This window comes from Musa acuminata, chromosome BXJ2-3 (genome assembly GCF_036884655.1).
Source record: "Musa acuminata AAA Group cultivar baxijiao chromosome BXJ2-3, Cavendish_Baxijiao_AAA, whole genome shotgun sequence".
Classification (NCBI taxonomy): domain Eukaryota; kingdom Viridiplantae; phylum Streptophyta; class Magnoliopsida; order Zingiberales; family Musaceae; genus Musa; species Musa acuminata.
The window spans coordinates 36,071,454-36,087,108 of NC_088340.1; the positions used below are offsets into that span (position 1 = coordinate 36,071,454).

The 15,655-nt window shown below is 35.7% G+C and overlaps 1 protein-coding gene and 1 pseudogene across 1 annotated transcript; one reads left to right on the forward strand and one right to left on the reverse strand.

The window, feature by feature from the left end:
• Positions 1–492: 492 nt before the first annotated feature.
• LOC103979612 (ABC transporter A family member 7-like) lies at positions 493–6,321 on the reverse strand. The gene is made up of 10 exons (XM_065099531.1): positions 6,058–6,321; positions 5,598–5,904; positions 5,415–5,497; positions 5,182–5,326; positions 3,720–3,832; positions 1,882–2,037; positions 1,404–1,566; positions 1,196–1,321; positions 1,036–1,119; positions 493–893 (listed from the first exon to the last, which is right to left on the reverse strand). The coding sequence occupies exons 1-10, from the start codon at positions 6,145–6,147 to the stop codon at positions 493–495; spliced, it is 1,668 nt and encodes a 555-aa protein (XP_064955603.1). The 5' UTR covers positions 6,148–6,321.
• Positions 6,320–15,639, forward strand: LOC135607584 (ABC transporter A family member 2-like; annotated as a pseudogene).
• The last annotated feature ends 16 nt before the right edge of the window (positions 15,640–15,655 follow it).

Consider the following 15,655-nt stretch of genomic DNA (forward strand, 5'->3'; position numbering starts at 1 on the left):
AGCAGCAAATGTACGTACGAAGGATACAATGGTCAACGCAGGATCGTTTGACTTCCGAGATGGGAGGTTTGGGCTCAGTGAGAGTTTCGATGGAAAACGATTTTTTTTTCCCTTACAAATTCTATTCTAAGCTATGAAATTATAGAAAAAATAAATATTTTTTCTTCTTTTTCTTTTTAGATATTTGAATATAATAAAAAAAATTTCTTTGCATAAAGGAAGTTTTGGAATTTGTTTTTGTTTTTGTTCCTACCAAATAAACATCACAAAAGAAGTTTTCAGAAGAAACGTGACCTTTCAAAGATCCATTTTCAGTTAAGCAATCAACAAATTCTAATAATTTTCTGATTGTCTGATTCAATATAGCTTGCTATGTTCTGCAAATATATTAAGACTCCTAATGAAAAACTTGACCTTGAACAGTAATCAATTAAATTAAGTGTTTCACTTTTTCAGTAACAATGAACTTCTAAATGTTCTGATCATTGGAACTCAGTCAAGTTTACAATAGCTCTGAAAAGTAATGCAACTTACTTCCTGAGAAACATCACTACTCTCCGTTTCAACAGGAACTCCGAATCCTCGTCGCCGCAAACTACGGTTTCTTTGAGATGATGGAGATTTTTTCTGGAAATAGTTTAACAAAAATAGTGGAACCTTCCTGATTCCTCCTAATACCTGATCCAAATAGAATGCAACTAGAAGAAATACTAGCCACTCAACAAACATTATGATCAACACATCTTTCATCCCATTTTGCCTGTCATTTAAGTCTCCCCATTGCATGCCAGAAGTCCCCATTTGATATCCTTTAAAGGAATACTGTGAAAGCTCATATAACCCACGATACAAGGAAAATCCAGGAATGAGCTCCATCATTATAATCCAAGCTCCTGAAAAACATGAGAAGACCTTTTTTCAATGCTGAAGAATTGTGAAGAGAATTGATATCTTCCAGAAAACACAAACTTTCAGGTCAAAACATCTTTCAGATCATCCCATAGAGAATGTTTATTTGGAAATGTTCCTACTTACTTGGAAAGCTAGTATCTTCGATGAAAGATTGCAAAAGGTATGGTCCTAATAAGCCGGAACCAAACACATAAATGTACCCAGTGACTGCAGCATCAGATTTTATATCATTAGACTATGTCACTAAGTTCTCCCATCCAATTTAGCCATATTTATATCTCACCTGTAGCAGTTTTCACGGCAGAAAAGAAAGGTGATGCGAGAAAGGCCATCGCTATCTGCAAGTTTATGTAAAAGAAATAGAACACGATTTGTACGCTGTAGTCACTCAATCTGAAAAATTTTAGCCCTGTAGAGGAGAAAAGATTATCAGCTCAGAAAAGGCTTAGCTTTTCATGCACAAACAAATGAAGTTTTTGGGCTGCCTTTACCTATTAGAGAGCCAAATATTACAGAACATATCATGTAGAGTGATGATAGTGAGAAAAAGTAGACGTAAGATATCAACCAGTAAGGTCCATCCCTTAGCCCATGCATTTCCATCATAATGTTTAACTTTTGTTGCCTCTCGTGGACAAGGTATGTCAAGATGACCTACATAAGAAACAAAAGGTTAGTCTCTGTTAAGCTGAAGTAAGTTAGACCATCCAAAGTTTATGATGATAGTAGATTAATTCAGGGTTCTATAGATGTTTAGAGATTGAAATCTTCATATAATGTCACAGGCATGGAAGAATACAGTAGAATCTCAGGGTTCTACCCATCCACAACAAACACTCATGGAAAGGCAGACTGTGTATTACAGAAACTTAGCACTAAATTTGGATGCACATCAAAACAAAATGCTGCCTCTTTAAGAAAAAGATTTCAAAGATCTATTTTAATAATGTTATCTCTCATTAAACTTACCGGGAAAAGTAGCTCAATGATCCATGTGAAGAATAACGCACTGAGAAGAGAAGAAATGTCAAACCTCGACTGTGTTCCAGTTTTGGGCATTTCTTTTAGATATAGCACTGCCATGACAACAGGACCATCGTGAAACTTCAGATAGGCATTTGAGGCCTGCAAAGTAAATGAAAATGATAATTTCATAAATAAATGAAATATGAGATAATGCTCATTGGTCTATGTGTACTTATACCTATCTTAGGTCTAGGGGCAATATGGATATATAAACACAAAATTAAAGAAATGTTAGGTATGATTGTTAAAAAGGGTCTTGCTTTCTCTTTTCTATTGTTTAAGCAAAAGTGACATAGAGACTTATGTTCATAATTTCGTATCGTATTGACGTTTTAAGCTCATTTTGATACGGTACTGTATGGTACGGTACGGTACGGCATCGTCGGGATAACACCGATGATGCCGAGACCTCGTTGCCTCAAACGAGGAGGAGGTGACATTTCATTTGTGGCGTCCGGTGAGTGAGGGGGGCGACGGATCAGGATCGTCGAGGGAGACCAATGACGATCGAAATTGATCGTTATCGATCGATTTCGGATGGTAACAGGACGGAAACAGTCCCATTCGACAGTATCGTTCTGCTGGCAGACCAGGCGATCCAGACATTATCATTCGAAATTAAAATCTTTGTTAGAGACAATTGAAAGAATCTACAAAGAATGAACAAACACAATTCATAAACAAAGTTTAGACATACAGCTAAAAGTAAACAAAAGAAATGATGCAGACAGCAGTATAGGTTAGACAATTAGCTTAAGCCTCTCTCAGAACTCGAGACAGACTGTTCGCTTGTTTTCCATGAAAATGAGTAGCTAGTAAAACATTGAGTTCATTCATCACCAGAAATTCATCAAAAAGGCAGGATTTACAGAGAGGTGCAACTAGATATGAGCCAAAAATATTGAGTCAGCAGGACTCATGTTGATGTTTAGTGTCTGCATAAACTTAAGAGAGGCTCGGTCGATGCTATGTGAAAGTGAGAAAGCCTCATTCATATAAAAACAACATATTTTGGTTTCTTACTAAATTTTCATTGAATTCATATCAATCATATATTTAAAGGTACCAGAAAACCACAAACTAGGATTATGTTCCGTTTTACTAGTTATTATCAAGTAAGATTACTTTGACAAGTAGTCAAAGTAACACCTTGGCAGTGAATAAAGAATATCTATTAGTATAAAGGCAGGATTTTCAAATTAAAGAATTTGGAGTAGTACTCGTCAGTTAAATAATGCTATGATTCCACGGAAAGTCCATTATGTTTTTTTGCTATCGGAGCCCAAGTGATTAGTTCCATATTGAAAATGAATAAGACTAAGATTGATTTATAAGAATCCGATGAACATATTATTATCAATTTTAATTTAAACATTTTAGCCAATTGCTAGGAAGTGAACCTCTCCGAGGGTTAACCACTACTTTTAGGAAACAGAATTAAGAGTATGAATAGAATAATATTAACTGAAACCAAATTTTATGAATAGAATAATGTGTTAATAAAATTGCTCACTCTATCTCCCAGGGATAATAGTTACAACAAGTAACATATTTAATTTTATGTCAGCCAAACTTATCCATGATGTTGCTGCACAAGGGTGAGAACACTTATCACCTTAACAAGATGAAACAATAAAAAAAGATGAATTAAAATGCCCTTAAAAAATACTGCCCTCATACTTATTACTGATTTTAGCAGCAATTAGCCAACTATTTGATGCTAATACAAATCAGAACATTATTTGCAATATCAGAGATTAAAACAACAGTCTCATACATACCAGATTCACCGAGTGAGGCACACGCACCAGATAACCATTGCCATCATTACACGTTGAGTTGTACCCTATATTTAGATTAAAAGAGTTTTCATCAGAGTTCAAGAAGTCATAGGCTGCAAGCGAAAGAACATACTGGTATAAGAAGCCCCATATAGACACACACACAAAGGAAAAAATTTGAAGCAGTTCAAAAAGGTAACCTGCAATGAACTCATTAATTTTCTTCTCTGAATTTCCTTGTTGGTAATCTTTAAATAACTAATCACTTATCAACAACGAGTTATCATGCCACAGAATCAATCCTTGAACACACTGTAACTCTGTTGTCATTTCAAAGCCTAGAGATTCAGAATATAACATTTTTTTCTTAACAAAAGCTACAATGTTAAAATAGTACAATATGGAGAATATAATTTCAAATAAACTTGCATTTAATGTCAATTAAAGGCAGTAAAGGTTCTAAGCATATTTTTATGCATCATCTGATTCCATGAAATCTAAAGAATCAGCTTGATTGCAGTTCAAATTCACAATGTACATAGATTTGAGGAATTTAGGCTAACTTAATTTTGTAAAAGATCATGGACATAAAATTTAAATTTCCTTTTAGTTCAGACTTCCATTCTGGGTGCATTTATAAATCATAAATGACACATCAATATCATCACCTGGAACACATAATACATGAAAAAGGTTTCCAAATATTTTTTTTTTTCCAAAAGGTGGTTGATTCTCATCATTTTTATTTAATATTATATTATGGAAAAAGTCTGAAAGGCCTCAAACATCATGCAAAAATTCCAAACATTTTCATCTGGTCATAAGCTGAAACAGGAAGCTCATTCATGTTTTCACAGAATTCAAAAAATAAAAAGGAAAATTGTTGGCAATATGCCAAAGCAAATGGTCACATTCAGATTCAAGAAGGAACAAAAAATAGAGGCTTTTTTGCCAGATCTGTCAATTGAGTATTTGATGAGAATATGATAATGCAGAGTCCTATACTTCAGTCATCAGTATGACACTTGACGAATTTTAATCAAAGCACATCATTTGTTCTAGCTCCTTAATGATGCTAAGCAAGTTGGAGAGTTGCCTACTGTTTCAGAATTTTCAGAAATCAGCATGTAGTTGGAAGCAAGCAATAGATAATGATGTGAAGCAACCAACGCAAAAGAAATATCTTTTAAATATATTTGGGGAAAGATCCTGTAGGTTTATGAGCCATCTCTTTCTTAAAGAAGAAGAGGCAAGGAACACTTCTGTGCATTACCAATGTACACACCATGTGACAGTTGAGATACCAACAGAACCTCACCACAGGCGATTGTGCAAATACAGATTTCAACATGACAGAAGTACTGTAAACCAGACCTCAAATGGAACTATAAGTTGACAAAGAAAAGGAACAGGAGGAGGAAGAAAACTAAGTAGTCTTGCTCCCGGCAAGAAAATATTTTACCTAGCTCAATTGATCTGTTGGCAATTTTAATGGAAATTGGACTTCTCGCATTTGATGTACACTGTGGTTGGATCAGATTTAAGGGTCTATCAGAGACAAAAGCAGGCTCCATGAACTGTGTGTTTCCCGTTGATGTGTCGGTCCCCTGGAAAGGTCAAGGAAAGAATCAATCTTGCCTCCAATTACGAATGATAACAGCAAACTAGACAAAAGCATTGGTTCTAAGATCTTACAAGCATGACAGTAGACAAACTGCTGGGGAAATCCAAGAGGTTCAATGCGGAGGAAGAACTCAGAAGCAGACTCTGCGCCAGAACTGCCAACAAAGATCAATTTCGGTTCAGACAGTTACTCGCGGGCAATCATCATATTGTGATGGATTTCCGGAACAAAAGCATGGCAAGAGAATCGGATACTTTGTGCGAAGGATTGATTGCCGCCGGTGAAAAGTACCAACGCCGGACAGGACTGCGAGACCTTGCAAGACTCATCGGGCAAGCCCGCGGGGGTGGGGTGATCGGATGTCACTGCGCGAGACTCGGGGCCAGGAACTTGGAGGAGCGCCGGCCACTCGAAGAGGCTGGAGCAGACCCCTCCCTGGCACCCGTATCGATGCCCGTCCTTGTTCATCTCGTCCTCCACCACATTCTGGATGACGAAGATCACCGCGCAGAGGAAGATGGGGAACGCGACGATCTCGATGTTGGTCTTCAGGTTTAGCTTCTGCCATAAGAGGACACGCATACAGGCAAGCAATGAGAAGGCTCGAAGCGCATGAGGGAAAGAACACAAAAGGTGATTCTATTCCTATTCATTTCGCCACTCCGCTCAGGAAACGAAATCGAGTTGATGAGAGGAAGGCGGAGGAAGGGGAACCTGGAAGGTGAGGTTCTTGCGGTGGAGAGCATTGGCTTGGGTGAAGAAGCTAGCGGCGCCGCGGGACAAATAGGAGGCCGATAACTCCATCGATTACTTTCTCTGTCTCGCCTTCGCAAGAAATGCGCTTGCGCCTACTTCCCGGTTCGCTTCTGTCTCTCTCGAAAGATCAACGGGCTGCAAGCTTGAACGAAGGGAGAGAGGATTTATAGGGCATTCTCGGGAGTTTTGAGCAGGAAATGGTGGTAAGGAAAGAGACGGCATGACTTCTCTTGCATGGCTGCACACGCTGGATCATGTGACAGCAGCAAATGTACGTAGGAAGGATACAATGGTCAACGCAGGATCGTTTGACTTCAAAGAAGGGGGGTTTTGGCACAGTGAGAGTTTCGGTGGTAGAGAAAATGATGGAAAACGATTTTTTTTCCTTATAAATTCTATTCTAAGCTATGAAATTATAGGGAAAAAAATTATTTTTTCTTATTTTCCTTAAGATATATTTGAATATAATAATTTTTTTTCTTTGCATAAAAGAAGTTTTGGAATTCTTTTTCTTTTTGTTCCTGCCAAATAAATATTAAAAAAGAAGTTTTCAGAAGAAACATGAGCTTTCATGAACTTTGGTGCAACCATGCACACCCTTAGAACAATTAGGTTGTATGAACATGAGAACATTAGGAAAAGTTTTAATATCAAATTTGGTGATGCATGTTCATGTTATATTCGAAAGAAATGATTAGTTGATATTTTGCATGAATATATGCACTAACAGTAGTTACAAAATAGGATAATATGATGATTTTTTTAATAAAAATAAATGTAAAATATACATTCCAATCATATTATGATGGACGAAATCATGATGAGATTATTATGATTAAAAAATTATAATATGTTATCATAATTTCTTTGATTGAGATAACAATGACAACTTGTTATCATTTCTCTTTCCAATATTATCTTTTTCTTTATCATTCTTAGTATTATTATATTCTGCCAAGATGCTTATTAAAAAGAAAGTAGAAGGAAGTATTGGCATGAAAAAGGCTTGTTAAGAAATATATTATCATAAAATTAGTGAAATTTAGGTGGATAAATTGTCTGAATTAATGGATGAGGTTAATGTTTCAACTCAAAGTAGATTAGTCATATAAGGTAGCTCACGAGTGTTCGAAATCTAATCAACAAAATTGTTAGAAGTAAGCGTAGGCAAGAGAACATCAAGCAATTAAAAAGGAAAGACAATCTACAAAAATCAAGGATAAGAACTTTTTTGGTCGATAGATCAAAAGATAGAAAGGCAATAATATCCAAGAAAAACTCATGATTTTGATTGGGCTTGCAATGTTAGATTTTAACTATGGACACTCAAAACATATAATTTAGTATACTTAAGATTAGATCAAAATAAATTTTTAAAAGGTAATATATTCAGAACAAAAGTGAGTATAAGATTAACAAGGCAACATGTGAGAAAAAGCTTGAGTGAGAAGAGTGAGTGCTTTGGATGATGTAATCATGACATTTTGTAGATTCACTAAGTTCGAGAGTCAAGGGATGAGAAAATAAAAGATTTCATTAATTTTAAGAAATTACAAGGTTTTTTGGAATTCGTCATCGTTACCATAATAAAAAAATAATCGATTAAACTTTCGATTATGAGTTTGAATTTAGAAAAAAAATGATGAATACTTCATATTTTGCTTCATAAGAAATAACCATATATACTTATGATTAATCAAGAAAGATAAGATAAGACTTAATCTCATCGTGAAACTATATTAGCGAAGGACCTCAAATATTAAAACAAATAAGTTTAAGTGATAAATTGCTTCTGAGATATGTAGCAAATAAAATTTTGTGCATTTTATTATATTTGCACAAACTACATGAAACAGGATGGCAAGAGGATGATGATAAAGAAAAATTATAAGAACAAAGGAAAAAAGTAAGGATGCTCTATTCATTTATGTCATTTCTGGAATGATGGTAAAAGCAAATATGAATTTGTATGAAATTGATCCAATAGTTGGTCACTCACAAATTTCATCAAAAATATTATTAGAAAAATATAGTAGAGAAATTTTTTTTAGGAATCTTAAGCAATTAAGGAGAAGAAAAGTATGTGAAACAAGTATGAGTTATTTTAAGATTTTTACTATCACATTTCATAATATCATCTGAATGATTATAAAATAGAATAATTACATAATTGTTTAATCAAGAAAATATATAATTCACATTCCAATTATATTATGATGGGGAAATAATTTCCATGACACTTGTGATTGAGAGAATTTTAATAACATATTACCATAATTTCTTTTATTTCATAAAATTATCTTGCTCAATATCATCATTCCTAATAATATAAATAACATAATTTTCTCTCCAGAAAATCTTAATCTTGGAATATAAGTTTAAACTCTGAGTGTAAAAGTCTGATTGGTATTGAAAGTTCGAGTGAGAGAATTAGTACAGCTTTTATTCTCTTTAATTGTCTCTCCTCTATCAAGTTACCATATTGCTATCAATTTTCCAGCACTTAATGAATTCTAATGAGACGTAATATGACACTGTATCTGCTCCAAGTTGGATTATTCAATTATAAGTGTATATTTAATTTTCATAATGAGTTGTTAATTCTTATTAATTTTCCCATCATTCTTGGTATCAATATATTGATCGGAAGATTCTTGTCAATCCAATGTAAAAGTAAAAAATATTCACTCAATTTAACTATATCTTGATAAGGCATATTTTGAGTCCTAGCCAGGTCGCAACCAATATTGCATCACGCCCCTGTCAAGTTAGCACGAGGAGTACTTCCACGTGACAAGCCAGGATCCGTACCAAGGTACCTCTCGGTACATTTCGTCCCGAGAAGTTTAGGACGGTACCGTATGGCGTCGTTCCGAGTGGCGACCGCACAAAGATATCATCTCATCGCTCGAGGATCGATCGTCGCGTCAAATCCGCATACGATCGATCCTTATGCAGTAGTATAAAAACTCCTGACCAACATCTGGCCAAGGGGAGGCGGAAAAAAGGAAACCAAATACTAACTTAACCGTCGATGGATCAAAGTCGGAAACCCCCCGACAAGGGCTTTCTGTGCAGGAGCACAGTCCTTCCAACTTAATATGGTAACTTTTGTTTCTTTCATATGCAACTTCTTTCACGTATTAGGTGCATTTATATTGAGCACTTGATTAGGCTTGTTTTGGATATGTATTGTCTTTTGAACTTCTTCCTTGCTTATGCTACATGTTGATGCCAATATTACTTATATCTTGCATATATGGCCTCCTTTGCAGCTAAGTTTTGCTTTCATGATATCAACTTTCATTAGCAAGTCATCATCAGCCACAACTGTTGGGTTCTCGATATTGATAAGGTCTCTATTCCCCCCCAACCTTCTTGCCAAAGCTCTTGGTTTGCTTGGCAATGCAACAGCTACCTCTGAAGGCAAAGGAATGAATTGGCGCAACCGTGGAGAATGCACCACATTTGAACCTAAATGTGTGATAACTATTGTACGTTTGCAGTTTATCCCAAGTAGAAAATTTGCCATTAATCTCCTTCACGTCTGACATTCACTGTGTATATCAAACAGGAAGATATCTATAGGTGGCTCGTATCAACATTCTTTTTTTATGGTTCATTTTGGCAATTTATTTCGACAATATTATTCCAAATTCAAATGGTGTCAGAAAATCAATATTTTATTTTTTGAGTCCCTCGTACTGGATTGGGAAAGATGGAAACAAGGTGGTAGGTAAGAATGATCTTTTTAAATTATAAACTCACTTTTGTTCCATTTTTATTGTGAAATCATAGGAATTCATAATATTGATACTCCATAATACATTTTACAGAAGGTGGTCTTTGTAGCTGCTCTGATTCAATCCCGCCATTGGATGATGCTACTCCAAACGACGAGGATGTCCTCACAGAGGAAAATGCTGTGAAACAACAAGCAGCATATGGTGAAGTTGAAACGAATGTTGCAAGTTCAAATACATGGCTTAACGAAGACATACAAAGGCACTAACAAAATTGGTTGTTGCAAGTGCAACAGGTCTTCACCATATCATGCTGTCAAGGTGCTTCATATCTTGTCCATTTCATTTGACAATTTGTGCTAGAACTTCTCTGTGTCGTGGATTTATTGCTCAATCATTTCCCAATAGAGAATTGATAACTTCAGAAAATTTCCTATTGATGAATTCAGGGAATATGGGTAAACCTTGCAAAAGATCAGCTATTTTGCCTTCTTGGAACCTAACGGAGCTGGGAAAACTACCTTGATTAATTGTCTTACTGGTATTACACCAGTTACAGGAGGAGATGGTAAAATCTTCTTCTTTTTTTAGCATATATTTTTGTTGTGCACAAACAGTAAAAAGGCCATGATGCTAAGTCACACTACCTACTTACAGAATTAATTTATGGATATTCTGTTCGGAGTTCAGTGGGTATGTCAAAAATCCGAAGGATGATTGGAGTCTGTCCCCAGGTATGCTTCATTTGCCTCCAGAATTAAGTTGGCCAACTCTTTAAAGCCATACTTTAACTGTTTGAAAAACAAGACTGATTAGTTTCTGATTATAGATTCTTCTCTGTTTGGCAGTTTGATATCTTATGGGATGAATCATCAGCTCTAGAACATTTGCATCTATTTGCTAGTATTAAAGGTTTGCCTCCATCTAGGATTAAATCGGTAGGTGCTCAAGACCCTTCTAGCATTTCATTCTTGTTTTTGTTAAACAGTATCTATAATCTTCAATCCGGTTAAATACAAACTTTTGAAGTGGAATTTCTTGGTGGAAAATATGCCCTCCTTTCTCCTACACAATTCACACACACATATGCAAGAACACTACATCTGGAGTTGAGACAATTTTCATAAACATTTGTGAGCTAAAAGAACTTTATTTCAACTAAGAAGTGTTAATATTATTTTTACAGGTTCTTTTTTTTTATGCTCTAGGATGGTCAATTACTCAAATTGAATATGTTTTTTTGGTAATTCAGGTAGCTGAAAAGTCATTAGCGGATGTAAAACTCATTGCTGCTGCTCGAGTTAGATCTGGAAGCTATAGTGGAGGAATGAAGCGTCGGCTTAGTGTTGCAATAGCCCTCATTGGAGATCCAAAATTGGTCTTTTTGGATGAGCCAGTAAGTTGCTGTTGAAAGTTCACTGTCATACACGATCATTATTTTCTTTTGCCAAGAATATTTGGTGCTTTTGGTTTCTTTTCCACAATTTCAGTTCTACCTGCTTTAACTCATCTTTAAACAATTGTGTCGGATATCTTCATGATTCATCTAGGCTTCTCATTCCAAGTTCCGACTCTGCATAAACTAGTTCCAGAATGGCTTGTATCTCCCAAGGATCCAGTGTTTTCATATTCCTCCCTCTTATTCATTAGATCACACTAAAGCTTCTCCTTTCCTGAAGTGATTGAGAGAGATATGATTAATAAGAAATTTAATGTTCATGAGCCAATATGCTTTGTGAAGCATGGACATGGAAACAGCACGTGATACGAGCACACCAATACATCAAGTCTAACAAATGTAGGACAGATGCAACATGCATATGGAAATTAATACATGCATATTATATACGGTTATAATTTTGCACTTTTGGATAATAAGTCCACGTGAAGTGATCGAATTTTCATCCATGTTATTTTGTATAGATTAGATATTATTAATCATAGGTGTCCTACAAGTCAATCAATCACGTAAGTAATGACACGTGTAATAATCTTTTTATTTATTTATTATTATTTGATATTTTATTACTTTATACTGCTCATTGCTTGAATATATTATGATGTCCATAGATTTGTGCAATGAGAATCACGATTAAGATCATGATAATGAGATCGATTCGCTTTTAAACACATATCCTAAATAATCTTGGTCATAGGTTATTCGAGAGGGACATCGAGATAACCGGACATACTGGTATGTTATATACTCGTTCATATGATGGATACAAATGGTCTCATAGTTGCTCGTGTGGGGACACTAGGGATATAGTACAGGTGCTCATTAGAGAATGAGTTCATTGATTGATCCGCTTACGGAATGCTGGATAATTGATGATACCTTATTGTCAGACAACGATTTCGTAGTCCCAATGGTGTATCTGGTCCTTAGACTTGAGACACCAAGGATGTCCTGTATGAGTACTTCACTCTTTGATGCAAGTTTGAAGATTCCAGATCTAGCACAACCAGTCATCGGGAGTGGTAGCCAACCTTACGAGGACTATTGAGTATTTTTTGAAGAACATCCGCTCTCGGTGTCATGAGAGGAATATCACATATGTTCTTGCTCAGATAAATCCATGGTCAGGGTCATTCAGGTTGAGAGAAAAAAAGTTCTCCGGGAGAATCCGATTATAGCGAGACTCTAGGATATTATATGTGTCTGATAACACCATGTTTGGTATATGATATCTAGGATATTATATGAATTAGAGACTATAAGTATACGGTCAATGAATTTAGTGAATTATTATTGAGATAATAATTCACTAAGCTAGAAGGAGTTCTGACAGGTATGACTTACGACCAACTTGATATTGGGCCTAAAGGGTCACACATATATGATAGGCATTGCGACAAGTAGAGGTTCATATATGAGATAACCGTCGGAGCCCTTATCTTATTAGATATCCAATAAGCCCCTGAATTATTGGATCCTATGGATGAGATTCAATAAGAGTCAATAAGAGAGTATTGGATAGAGATCCACTAATCTAAGAGACTTAGTAATTGGATGAAGATTCAATACCCAATAGAGCAGGATCTATTAGGATTATGTTGATAGGGGACCTCTATAAATAGGAGGAAACCAATGATTTATATGCTAAGCCTCTTTGGGTTGTCATCTCCTATTCTCCTCCACTTCTCCTCCTCAGATAGCAGGCCTGAAGTTTTGAGGAGCATTGTCACAGCCCTATTGTATGGATCACCGCTAGAGAGTATGACACTTGACCTCATTCACCCTCTCCTACATATTTGTAGGGATTCAAAGATATACGATCTTCCTAGATAACACAATCTTTAATATACGTAGTTTTAAATTTCATGAATTTTGTGTACCAATCTTTACATGACGACGAACACATTGATGAGAAATTTAGGGATTTTGTTTTTATATTTTTTCGCTGCGTATGTGATGTCGTCCCCTAAATTTCCCTACATATATGTGGTGGTTCTCTTGTTCAATCAGATAGTTATGTTATAGGAGCATAAGAAAATAAGAGAAAATGAAGAGGAAGCATTTGCCTCAACAAGTTGTTGGGAAATTCGTCTATCAGCATCTTCAGAAAAAAGTTGAAATCCATATACATCTTTCTAAAGATAACACAATTTGGATATTACATGTTAAATACATTCTACAAACACTAATTATTACTTAAGTGAAAAAAGAAAAACATTCCACTTATGTTATGATCCAAAAGAAGGAAAAACGGAGGTGAGTGTAAAAAAAATAATTAAGGTGAGAAATTTGTTTTACTATTCTTTTCTTTTCGTTTTCTAAGCAACTTGACATTTGATATTTGCGGACATGGATCAGCTATATTTGATCATTTCCTTTATTTTCACTTTAACGAAAATAGACTTTGTGAGAGCATTATTATGAAACTGCTGTTTCAAAAATTTATCTCTGCAATGTTATACTATCATACCTTATATATTCTATTAAAAAATAATATGACAATGATTGCCAATATAGTAGTTTTTGACGTGCAAATTTGAAGAAGTGCAATCTCAACATGATTCTGTTATTGGCGCTAGATTGGTATCCTTTTATGAAATGGATGTATGAGTCTGTCTATTTCAGTATTTTTCTTGCCCCATGGGGTAAAATTCCTGATCCTCTTGTCTTTGTAACAAAATCTAAGCTCATTAACACAAAATTTTCTACTTATTGTCTTGTTATTGTCTGTTTAAGCTTCCGACACATTTTTAGCCATATTTTTTCTAAACAAAGGCTGCTATAGTAATATCCCAATGTATCTCATCAGCAACAAAATAGAACATACTAGTATTTGATTTGTCAATGTATTTTTGAGAACTATCTGATGACTTGGATATGAAATATATTAATTCAATTTGAAGAAAAAGTGACAAGATGACAGTTTCTAATAGAAGTTGTAAACAACTGAAGAATGCCTTGGGTACTTGTTAGCAGTAAGTTTCATATCTTTGTTGTCACAGCATCTCTCGAGTGAATCTTTTATTGGTTTGGCCTATGTTTGGTGCAGACTACTGGTATGGATCCAATCACTCGAAGGCATGTTTGGGACATAATAGAGGACGCAAAGAGAGGACGAGCTATTGTTTTGACAACCCATTCCATGGAGGAAGCTGACAATTTAAGTGACCGGATAGCCATTATGGCGAAGGGAAAACTGCGGTGTATAGGAACCTCTATACGACTCAAGTCTAGATTTGGAACTGGTTATGTTGCTAATATAAGTTTCCTTGGCAACACACCAAGTCAAACTCACAATGTTTACGGTAGCACACCAGTATACAATCCTCACCTTGAGCTTGTGAAGCAGTTCTTCAAAGATGTAAGTCCAATGCATTTTCAATAATGTCCTCTTTTATGAATTTTCTGGTAAGTTATAGACTGACATAGGAATGAAATTAACAGCGACTCCATGTGGAGCCTAAAGAGGAGGACAAGACATTTTTTACTTTCACCGTACCCCACAACAGAGAGGAGCTTCTCGCAGTAATTTCATGATATTATGTTTTGAATTTATATGTGTCCTTGGCTGGAGATGCACTATGTTTTATATATGGTTACTTATCTAGTTTTCTTTTCGGTGGCAGAACTTTTTTGCAGAGCTCCAAGATAGAGAAAAGGAATTTGGCATTTTGGACACACAACTTGGTTTAACAACACTCGAAGAAGTGTTTCTAAAAATAGCACAACTGGCAGAGCTGGAAAGTTCTTCCACTGAGGAGAATCTAGTTACCCTGAACTTGTCATCTGGATCCTCAATTCAGGTCAGAATCTGCACTGCAGAATTTGAGGATATTGTTTTAAAACTCTATTTCTGGTTGCATGAATTGATTAAGCCAATTAATCTGTTATCATATGCCTCATGTCACCGAGTAATACGGAGGATTGAGAACAAAAATGACAATGCTGCACTAGTAATAGATTCCAAACCAGTAATAGAGAAATTTTTGTGGCATTCCTGGAAGTATGAGATAGATAGTATTCGATGGCTCTAGAAGCTATAATAGATCTTCTAAAATCCAAACTTGAGAACGAGTGGAAAGTTGCTCACCAATAGCAATTGTGCAGATTCCAAAGGGAGCCAGGTTTCTTGGGATTCCTGGAACAGAATCATCTGAGCATCCAAGAGGCCTGATGGTAGAAGTCTACTGGGGGCAGGATGACACCGGAACACTCTGCATCTCTGGGCATTCACCTGAGACCGATGTGCCTCGGAATGTTCGACTGACAGTGAATCAAGCACGTTCCCGCAGAGGCTTATACGATGTTCCTGTTGGATTCGTCATAGATTCAAATTAGATTCCAAGTGTGTATT

Coding starts and splice junctions, on each gene's coding strand:
- LOC103979612 (XM_065099531.1), bottom strand. CDS start 6,147: ATGGAGTTATCGGCCTCCTATTTGTCCCGCGGCGCCGCTAGCTTCTTC. Junction 5,327..5,414: donor GTTTGTCTACTGTCATGCTT/GTAAGATCTTAG, acceptor TGACCTTTCCAG/GGGACCGACACATCAACGGG. Junction 2,038..3,719: donor TGCCTCACTCGGTGAATCTG/GTATGTATGAGA, acceptor TTTACTTTGCAG/GCCTCAAATGCCTATCTGAA.